This window comes from Phocoena phocoena, chromosome 19 (assembly GCF_963924675.1).
Source record: "Phocoena phocoena chromosome 19, mPhoPho1.1, whole genome shotgun sequence".
Taxonomy (NCBI): Eukaryota; Metazoa; Chordata; class Mammalia; order Artiodactyla; family Phocoenidae; genus Phocoena; species Phocoena phocoena.
In genome coordinates this window covers 26055926-26067521 of record NC_089237.1, presented here as the reverse complement: position 1 = coordinate 26067521, position 11596 = coordinate 26055926, and the positions used below count along the sequence as shown (strand labels likewise).

Here is an 11596-nt window from a genome sequence, read left to right as displayed (position 1 = left end):
GAATGAATGAGTGAATGCTTTGTAAAAGATTACTCTGGCTATTTGGAGGATGGACCATAGAAAGGGTAAGAGTGGAAACAGTTCAGTCAAAGTAGAAATGATGATGGTGGCTGGGATTAGGGTGGTATCTGTGCTGATGGAGTTAAATGGATAGATTTGGGGTATATTTTGGAGGTAGGTCTAAATTCACCTGATGAATTTCATGTGGAGGTGAAGGAAAGGGAGGAAATACTCCTAGGTTTTTTGTTTGAAATCCGGGGTAGGTGGCATGCCATTTACTGAGCTAGGAAAAACTGAAAGGAGAACAGCTTTTTTGTGTGTGAGGTTGAGGCATGGGGGGTGGAATCAGTTTTTATGTTTTAGGCATGTTAAGTTGCCTCGTTGACCTTAAGTGGAGATGTCCAGGTGGGTAGTTGATTCCATGAATCTGAAGCTCAGGGGAAAAGGTCAGGGCTAGAAAAATAAATTTAGGAGTCATCAACATATAAATGGTACAATGGAATCATACCAAACAAGCATTTAACTTATTAAAATTGAGTTATACATATTCAGCCAGAGAGTGTGAGAAATACTTTAAATTGTGTGATTCCTTTACACTCAAAGTAAGTGTGGAGTGAGGATGAGATGAGAGATGTGAGTCTGCTGTACCCTCAGATGGAGTCAGTCCCCAATTCTCTCATTGTGGGAGCAGCTTGCTGTTCCAATTGTGTCTGCTCTTTAAAAATAAGTATTTTTCATGAAATGTGGCTCCTAAATGAAAGCCCCAAGTACTTTTTCATCTATTGCTCAATAAAAACAATTTATATCAACATGACAAGGGAAAAATAATCAACTGAGATTTTTAGGAAATGGAGTGTTGGTCTTCAGTTTGGCACATAAATATGGCCACAATCATGTGTAAAATCAACATGTATGAAACCACAACTTCTGTAATTTATAGGTGATTTAAGTAGTTTCCAAGAGTAATTACACTTCATGAGTTTTTTTTTTTTCTTTATGAGCCGACTTTAGAACCCAATCCCTATGTAAGTGGTGACAAACCCATATCTAAAAGCACGGTCATAAATGTGATCACTTAGAGACATTGTGTGACTAGGGAAGAGAAGGGGACCCAGAACTCACCTTTAGAGCACACCAGCATTTAGAGATTGGGTAGAGGAGGCTATAACTATAAAACAAAAGTTTGAGAAGCAATCAGTGAGGTAGGAAGACGAGGAATGTGGTGTCCTGGCAGCCAGAGGGAAGTTTCAAAAAGGTAGTGATCAGATGTTTCAAAGGCTGTTGAGAGGCTGAGCACGAAGAAAAAAGATCACTGAACTTGGCAACATGGAGGTCACTAGTGACCTAATATCAGTTTCAGTGGCATGGTGGCTGGAGATGATTGAGCACTAGAGGTGGAGAAAGGGAGACTGTGATGAAGCCAACTCTTTTTTCTTTAAATAAATTTATTTATTTTTGGCGGTGTTGGGTCTTTGTTGCTGCATGCTCTTCGTTGCGGTGCACATGCTTCTCAATGCAGTGGCTTCTCTTGTTGCAGAGCGTGGGCTCTAGGTGCACCGGCTTCAGTATTTGTGGCTCGTGGGCTCTAGAGTGCAGGCTCAGTAGTTGTGGCGCACGGGCTTAGTTGCTCCACAGCATGTGGGATCTTCCGGGACCAGGGCCCGAACCTGTGTCTCCTGCATTAGCAGGCGGATTCTCAACCACTGCGCCATCAGGGAAGTCCCTGAATCCAACTCTTTCCAAAGGTTTAACTGAGAAGGAAAGCAGAGAAGTAGAGTAGTAACTAGAGGCAGATGTGGGTTCAAAGGTGAGTTTTGCTTTTTTTTTTTTTTTGATATAAACCTGGAGCAAGTTTTCACAAACTCCATCTTTTGGTTTGTGCCTTTTTCATACTTTATTACATTGTTTTTTTTAAAAATCACAACAGCAGTATCAAAGACGATCTATGTACAAACATTTTACAAAAGAAACATTGCTAGTATCAGCTGTAATAAGGGCAAGTTGAAGAATAGATGCTGAGTTTCTGGGCCAAAGTCTGCCCTCAAAGACATCTAAAATGTGTTCAGGCAGCTGAAATAGGCTTCTTTCTGATGACAAGCATGTGTGGTCGGTAATATTAATACAAATGATGGTAAATGAGGATACTACTGGGCCCAAGTAGCGAACTCCTCATCAGGAAGGCCACCATACAAGTGGAGCTAATCCAATAACCTAAACCCAAGACAGTAAAAGCGCTGTTTCCCATCTAAACGCATTTAAGCCTTCAGCAATGATTGCGTCACATGTAAACGATGCTGGGTTGTCATACAGACACTTGATTCTTAAACATAACCCTATGCCAAACTTCCCTTAACTCTCGAGTCAGGTTTCTGGTTGGACCGAAAGGGGAGGAATTTTAGAAATGCTTCCTTCAGGACAGAAGTCAGAAAGAGAGGTGATCCTGAGAACAGGATCTATTAAATTTGGTGGCGGCGGGGGGAGGCAGGAATTTGGGAGGAGGAATGACTCCTTGGGGCCAAGAATCAAGAAGCGTGACTCACTTGGGTCTGGGACCTTGCTGAAATCTGATCCCCACCACACCCCAGCCCCGCCGGTATCTACAAGCTCGGTTCCTTTCTCATCTCCCCCAGTTCCTTCATCTCCACCTTCTTGTATTTCCCCGACTTCCTCCGGTTGGTGATCACCAGGACGGTCACGCCGGCGACCAGGGCCACCACGACCACCACGATGACGGCGATGAGGCCGCTGGTGAGGCGCTTCATGGAGAACTGGGGGGACTTCTCATCCAGGAGGTAGATGAGCGTCCGCTCCAAAAGCAGGGGCTCTCCGTGCACGCGCACGTCGAGGCCGCGGTGGCCGGTGAACAGCGACTCGCCCTTGACGTCCCTCTCGAAGTAGTAGGCGATGTCCGCGGCGTCGGCGATGTCCACGTCGCCGGCGACCTTCTGCGACGTGTTCTGCTGCAGCTCGATCTGGATGGTGGGGTCCTCGTAGTGTACGGCCGCCACGAACTTGGGGTGCAGCGGGTCGCGCTCCCGGAAAAGCCGTCGCAGCTCGGCCTCCAGGTCCGAGGGGTTGAAGGCGCGGGCGGACGGGCGGTGGCGCAGGTCGATGAGGATGGGGTGGGTGCGCACCAGCTCGTCGCAGCGCAGGCTCAGGTCGCCCTTGTCGGTGCGGCGCATGCCCACCGAGTTCACGCACCACCACACGGACGTCTGGTTGCACTAGCGCGCCTTGAAGCGGCCCTGCTGGTCGCAGTCCGGGTCGAACAGGCCGTCGTTGTCCAGGAGCGCGTGCTCGCTCGGCCGTACCAGGGCGCGGACGCTCTTCCGGGCGCTCACGCGCGCCTTGAGCAGCAGGCACTTGGATGTGAGCGTGGAGCAGTCGACGTCCCGGCCCGAGCCGAGCACGCAGCACAGGCAGCGGCCACCCGGGCCGCTCCGGTCGCACACGGTTATCTTGCTGGTGTGGCACGTGCAGTTGTCCTGCGCGGCCGCTTGGTCGATCACCGCCGCCAGTAGTAGGAGCGGCGGCAGCAGCGACGGCGAAAGCAGCGCGAGGCCCGGACCCTGGGCCATGGTGGGGCGGGGCGGAGGAGTGCGGAAGGGGCGCGGGCTGGCGAGCGCTGGGGCCTCTTCCGAGCTCGGGCTCCGCTGTCTGAGAAGGTCTCCAGGTGTCTCGGGTTTTGCTTTTTGTTTTTGATGTTTTTAAGGATGGGTGCTAGGGAATATTTGTAAATTGCAAGGAATGGTCCAGTGAAAAGATGGAAATTGTTGATGTAACAGAGAAGGGAGAAAATAATGGGATGGGCGTGAGATGAGATTTTGTCAGGGAGTGTTGGAGGGCTGAGGAGGGAAGAAATTATATGAAATAACATCCTCAAAGAGTGGGAAAATGAACTTACTGGGAAAAAGAAATAATACCGATGGGCAGTGAATGCTCATTTGAGTTGGAAACAATGAATTAATCAGCATGATTCAGCTACCTAGATAAGGGTGTGAAGAAGTTGCATTGCTGGATTTAGCCGGGGTTAAAGTATTTTCAGGTAAATATGATAGAGGATTATGGAAGAACTCCTTGTGCGCCTTCTCCCGCCTCAAAAAGGTCCCCTGGGATTGATAGTTCAACAGAGATTTGACCTCCTGAAACCCAAGAAGGAAGGGGAAAATCACTGGGAATGGCAGTCTTATTCAGAACAATACTCTGGGTTAGATTAATAATCCAACTTGCTTCCCTTCTTTCAGAGGAAAGAATTGTATGAAGTGTTGAATATGTGCTCTATTTTACTTTCATAAGCATATAGTTAGAGTAAAACAAGTCTGAGTTTAAATTCCTCCCAGCTGTGACCTGGTCAAATTAACCTCTCTTGGTCTAATTTCCTCATTTGTAAAATGAGGATTATGATACCTACAGCAGGATTGTTATCAGCGTTAAGCTGGGCTCATAGGGCAATGGTGTATGATGGAAAAAGCATGGGTTTTGGGTGTCAGAAAGACTTATGTGTGAATCCAGTTGTATCATTTAATAATTTGACCATTGTAGGCAGGTTATTTCACTGTTCTGTGCCTCAATTTCCTCACTGGTAAAATGGGGATTATAGGATTATAATATCCTATAATCCTACCTTGAAGGCTAGGAGTAACACTGGTTCCCCACACAGAGATCAAAATGGTGGGAATTGGCTTAGGATTCTATCTATCTATCTACATTTATCCATATTAGAAATATGTATTATGTATATGTGTGTGTTATTGTATAAAGCTTTTGGAACAAAATCTCAAACACAGTAGGTGCTTAATAAATATTAGTCCTTTTCTTTCTTGCAGTCCATTCTCCTAGAGCAATAGTTCTTGGCCTTAACAGCACTTTAGAATCCTCTGAGAAACTTAAAAAACAAAAGAAAACTTGGTCCAACCCCCAGAAATCCTGGTTTCATTGTTCTGGAGGAGCTGTCTGGCCTGTAATTTTTGAAAGCTTCTCAAGTGAATCTAATTGCACTCAGGATTAAGAATCACTGCTAGAATTATCTTTCCAAAGCCCAAATGAGACTATGTTGCTTCTCTGCTTAAAAATTTCTCATGATTTTCCACTGTCTACTGAGTGTAGTCCGAGCTCCTGTGACTTGTACGCCAGACCCTTAGCAGGGATTCTCAACTGTCTCAGGACACATGACACACTTCCATAAATAACTTCAGCTTGAGTTCAACTGCCCCCAACCCTTTTACTTAGCAGTTGTGTGATCTTAGGCAAGTTACTTATCCTCTGTAAGCTTTAATTTTATCATCTGATTTTGCCTTTGCTTCTTCTAACTCTGAACCTTTGTACATGTTTTTTTTTCTTCTTGGAATGTCCTCTCTCTTTTTCCTCTCTGGCAAATGCCTTATATTCTTTGAAATTCAGTTTATACGACTTATGGTTACCAAAAGGGTAAGGGGGGGGCAGATAAATTGGGAATTTGGGATTAACAGATACACCGTACTATATATAAAATAGGTAAACAACAAGGACCTACTGTAGAGCACAGGGAACTATATTTGATATCTTGTAATAACTTATAATGGAAATGAATCTGAAAGAGAATATATATATGTATAACTGAATCACTTTACTGTACACCTGAAACATTGTAAATCAACTATACCTCAACAACAACAACAACAACAAAATTCAGGAGCTTCCCTGGTGGCACAGTGGTTAAGAACCCGCCTGCCAATGCAGGGGACACGGGTTTGAGCCCTGATCTAGGAAGAGCCCACATGCTGTGGGGCATCTAAGCCCATGAGCCACAACTACTGAGCCTGTGCTCTAGAGCCCGCGAGCCGCAACTACTGAGCCTTCATGCCACAACTACTGAAGCCCACGCGCCTAGAGCCCTGCTCTGCAACAAGAGAAGCCACTGCAATGAGAAGCCCATGCACTGCAAGGAAGAGCAGCCACTGCTCGACGCAACTAAAGAAAGCTGCATGCAGCAACGAAGACCCAATGCAGCCAAAAATAAATAAATTTATTTTTTAAAAATTCAGTTTATATGTTGTCTCCTCTGAAGCTTACCCTGAATGTCCCCTCCTTGACATAGTCCCTCTTCTTTCTTTGAGTTTTCATGCCACTTTGTAAATGCCTCTATTTTAGCTCTTTTCCTGTTGCATTGTAATTTTGTTTTCCACATCTGTCACATACCAGACTTTAAGCTTTTTGAGGGCTGGGCCTGTATCTCATTTATCTTCATATTATGTTGGCCTAGCATGGATACTGTTTCATAGTTAAGTGGTCAATAAATCTTGTTGAATTAATGAAGTGAAATAAAATAGACAAAGATTCCTGAAACTGCCAACCTTGTGGATTTAGGAAAGGACCTATATCTTTTGCTTGGTGCTTTGTAATAAATTTTGGCTGAAAGAGCGAATAAAGTCAAATGAAACTCAGACTGATATCATTTTCTACCTTGACAATGTCCAGCTGACTCATTAAGGGACCATTTCCTCTTGGAAAAAAAACAAAGCAAAACAATTAAAAACCATCGTCAATAAAAGTGGTGAGGAAATTGAATCATGGTTTTGTATAAATGGAATTTCTCCAAAAACCAGTATGGTCTGACTGGTAGACACACATGGTTTCTCAACTGTAGCAAGTGAGAACACAAATTTTGTATAATGCTGCAGTGGGAGCTGGTTGGGATATCTTGTTGTTATGGACAGAGTGATCACTTCATGTCCTAAAAGTATGTTTTTGAAAATTTTTTTCTCCTCCACTCCCTGCTCTCATTCAACAAACTTTGGCATTGTTTTCACAGTGTGATCGGCATGGACTTGGGCTTAGAGATGCAGAGATAGACACAGTCCTTGCTCTCAAGTAGCTTAAAGTCTGCTAAGGATAGGGACTAAAGTCTGTTAGAGTCTGTTTTCAAACAGAGCAAGAAAATTCCGTAAGCACTGTATAAGTTATAGGAGGTAAGGGAGTGTTTGCTCAGTGGTGGTAGGATGGGATGGGCTTTGTAGGAAGTTAGGAAAGGTTTGTAGAGGAAATAAAGCTTGCAAACCCTTAAAAAAAGATGTTGGCAAATTAGACAAGACGGGCAAGTCTCTTTTAAATAAAGGGAACAGTAGCAACAAATGTAAGAGGGTATGAAAATGCCTGTTGTGTGACTTCCTGGTGGCGCAGTGGTTAAGAATCTGCCAGCCAATGCAGTGGACATGGCTTTGAGCCCTGGTCCTCCGGGAAGATCCCACATGCCACGGAGAAACTAAGCCCGTGTGCCACAACTACTGAGCCCACATGCCACAACTACTGAAGCCCACACGCCTAGAGCCCGTGCTTTGCAACAAGAGAAGCTACTGCAATGAGAAGCCCACACACCGCAGCGCAGAGTAGTCCCCGCTCGCCACAACTAGAGAAAACCCACCCATAGCAACGAAGACCTAGCACAGCCAAAAAATAAAGAAAAAAAAAAAAGAAAATGCCTGTTGTGTTTGGGGATCTATTAGTGGTTCAACAAAACCTGAAGTGGATGATGCAGCAAGAGGTGGAATCAGACAGGTGGGTAAGGACTAGCTCTTGTACACCTTATGGGTACGCCAAAGAGCTTGGACTTGATCTTGCAGGCATTGAGAGCCATTAAAGGATGTCAAGTTAGTGATATAAACAGCTTTTTAGTTTTAAAAGATCACTCTAGCAGCAACATGGAAGGGAGGCAAGCCTGGAGTCAGGGAAACCAGAAGAATATCACGGTAGTAGTTTAGTGAGGGAAGAAGGCAGTAGCAAAAGGGAAGAGGAGAAAGGAGCAGATCTAAAGGACATTAAGGTGGTGACATTGATAGCACTCCCTTAGTGATTAGATGTAGGAAGACGGAGAGAGAGAAGCCTAAGGTAGCTCCCAGGTCTCAAACTTTGGTGACTGGGTGAGGGGGCCTCTGTTTATGGGGATGGGGAATATTGGAGGGCTAGGATAGTGTGAGAACAACATAATAAAGTTTAATTTTGAGAAGGTCTGAGTTTGAGATTTCTGTGGAACACCTGAGTGGAGTTTCTAATGGTCATTTGGAAATAGGAATTATTTCTTTGCAAAGGGAGCTAGAACCTTCTAGATCACAGCTTCAGGGTCTTAATTAAAAATAAGCTGAGGAGAGAGTGATTGGCTATAGATAATAAACACAGCAGCCATTCACACAGACAAAAATCTCACTTTCCCTGGGGCTAAGTTTTCAATATCAAATTCTCAAGCCTTACCCATAGTCTTGTACTTTAGAAATCCAAAGCAAGTACTTAAGGAATCCAGATTCTTACACTTTTTGTACATTTCTGTTTTGCCATCAAGAGTCCAATGTACAAAATGTTAAGAGTCAAAAGTATAACATGTTCTTTTCAGGCTTTAATGGAAGTTTAACGCAATATAAATGTAACCACTCAAATATGCTCGTAATCAGGACAGAATTCAAGTAAACATCGCCAGGACCAAAGCTGACCTCACGGTGGCACTCCAGTCTTGTCGGAATAAAGGGCTCTGGAATCATCTTACTAAACTCTTAAGTGGACAGTCCACTCTGAAGTAAAGAGTTGGCATAAACTCTGGGTCCATAGGCCACACAATTAAACTACCTGGGGAGAATTTACAGGGAAGGATATCCTTTTGTTTTTAAATCCGCTCTGACCTAAGGCTGGATCAACAGTACAGGGTATGATATGGCAGCAGGTCTCCATCCGAAAAAAGAAATTTCACCGGGGTTCAAAACTAACCAAAATAATACCCTCATTATTATTTATTAATAGCTACCATTTATTGGTACCTACTGTGTGCCACATACAGTTCAGAGTGCCTTTCATATTATATGAGCTCACTGAACTCTCATACCAGCTCCATGCAATTGATAATTATTCTCGTTTTTCTGAGGAAGAAGCTGAAGCTCAAAGACATTAAGTCACTTGCCTCTCAAGTCATCCAGGTAATAAGTATCCATGCTGTATTTTGAACTCAATCTGTATTATTCCAAAACTTGAGGTTTTTAAGCAAGGCTGCATGGCCTCGTATTATTGATGCCAAAATTAAAGCAGTAACAAATGAAACTTTGTGGTTTTCTTTGGGTATAGACTGTTTGGATTGAGGTGGTTTAAATAATACTGTATTTAGGGAGATCTAGTGAGGACCCCTATTGTGAATTTGAGGCCTCTTCCTGAAACTCTTCACCACCTATAAGAAACAGGATATTTACATATTCACAAAGTATGTCCCACAAGGTATTTATTAATTACAAAGAGAAAAAGAGCAAATTTACAGTGGAGAAATCTTGCAGATGCTATGTTAATACAATAAAGTATAAATGAGAAAGCAAATGTGGTAAAATATCAATATCTGTGCCACAGAGAGATTCTTTTCCTTTTACAGTGGAAAAAACAAGGGGACAGGGAGGTTCTGTTGACAGGATTGGTCAGCAGTGGAGCAGAGGACTAATTTCTATCTTTGATCTCCATCTGTGAAAGCCCAAAGCCCACAAAGGTTTCCAAATGAAATAGTTACCTTTCTAAGGGGTAGAGAATTATTGATGAATCCTGGACTCTATATAAAGGAAGACTCCCAAAAGAAAGACACAAATAATAAAACTCCAGAATAATGTTATTATACTGATTATAGACGGTAGAGATGGGAGTTAGTTGTCCTTACTCCTCCAATGCTTAATCAAGAGTGTCAAAGCATATTTACAAAGCATTTTTTAAATGCCTTACAGACTTCAAAGCCATAAATAGCTTCTCTGTCTCTCTAGGGCTAAATGCCAGCATTTTTGTACATCCTCAGTCTAAGAGAATTACCAATCTGTCTATTTCTTTAAAGAACTGTTCTTTTAGTGAGAAGGAAAAGATGTCTAGAGAAGCTTTTTGTTCAACATGTCGGTGTTCGCATGATTTACAGTATAATTAACCAGCCCTGTAGCACCAGCAGACCAGCTCCTTTTACTATTCATCATGTTTCCAGTGACTTCAGATCATCAACTCTGTTGGGAGAAAATACCTCCTCCTTAGAGATGTAAAAATATTATGTCCCTGATCATTCCCACAGGCAGAATGTGATCCATCCTTATATAAGTATTGTTTTTCAGATCTAAGGGATTCCTCCCCCACCCCATTATTTTTGCACATCATTACTCTCAGAGCTAAAATCTAATTAAATAAATACATGCAAAATCTAAAACTACTTAGGAAGAATTTTGTTATTCAATTGCTTATAATTACCAGAACACATTTGTTAAGATATGAAAGTCTGGTAACTCAAAATCTAAAACAAAATACCTATGTAAACAAATATGTAATAAATATTATCACAGATCTATTTTAAATCTCTATATTAAAACCTTATTAGGCATCTAAAAAACTTCAAAAGTGTTCACTTTGGGCCCAGTAATTCTACTTCCAAGGAGTTACCCTAAATATACACCTCCAACAATATGAAAGTACATATGCACGAGGTTAATTATTGCAGCACTGTTTGTATTTGCAAAATAAGGGACACAACCTAAATGCCCATGTAGAGGAGAGATGTTGAATAAACTATAGTACAAGCACATAATCGAGCACTACACATCTGTAAAAAAGAATGAAGAAGACGTTTGCAAACTGATAAGGAATAATTTCTAGGATATACTGTTTAGTGAAAAAAAGCAAAGTACAAAAGAGTATCTGTAGTATGCTACCTTTTGTGTAAGAAAAAAAGGGAAGTGAGAAATATACACAAGTGCCTGCATTTTGACCAAAAAGCAAACCAGGAAGGATAAACCAGAAATTAATGAGATTACTGTTACTTACAGGAGGTGGTTGGGGATGAGTTGAAAGGGTAAGTAGAAGGTAGAAAGTGACATTTCTCTTGAATACTCCTTTTTATATAGTTCTGTCTTTTGGATCCATGTTAATAATTCATATATTAAGTAAAACACACACACACACACACACACACACACACACACATAGGGGGAAAGCCTGAAAATGGAGCACAAACAAATCAACCTAATGGTTTTAAATGAATAATATAAACACATTGAAAAGCACATGTTTTTGTGTGGGAGGGAAAACTAACTCAAACCAAGTAACTTTAGAATATGATCTTTTTTGCTATATACTCTCAGACTAAAGAAAAAATGAACTGTAAATGAATGTTAAAATGAAATTGGTTTGTTTTTTTGCAGTGGTTGGGTTTTGTTTCGTTTTGATAGCAATTCTAAAACTACTTTCTGTGTAATCTGAGATTGGGTGAAGAAGTAAATGTATAAAATATATTATAAACAATGAGATTCAATTTTCTCACTGAGAGAAAAGAGAGTTACAAATATGGAAAGAGAGAAGAGTAGAATGAATTCTATAGTATTGGATCAGAATTGGACATGACAGCCCTGTCCACTGAGAAAGCCCAGAAGCAATGACACCCCAGGAGCAATTTGGTTTCTAAACTCTGTTTGCTGCTAAATGGAGCCCGGGCCCCTTGGAGGACTGGCGGATTCTAGAGCTAGAGCTGGGAAAGAACAAGATGAACCTTGAACATCGTATTAAATTAGTAAATTAGGAAATGCTCAAAGAATGGTAGGACAGGTCAGAATGACAAAAAGAGCTGTACTGAAGG

The 11596-nt window shown here is 42.2% G+C and overlaps 1 protein-coding gene across 1 annotated transcript; it reads right to left on the bottom strand.

Moving 5' to 3' along the window:
- Positions 1-2597: 2597 nt before the first annotated feature.
- Positions 2598-3578, bottom strand: LOC136138961 (tumor-associated calcium signal transducer 2-like). The gene is given in 1 exon segment (XM_065897854.1): positions 2598-3578. A coding segment is annotated over 1 exon segment (981 nt).
- Positions 3579-11596: the final 8018 nt, after the last annotated feature.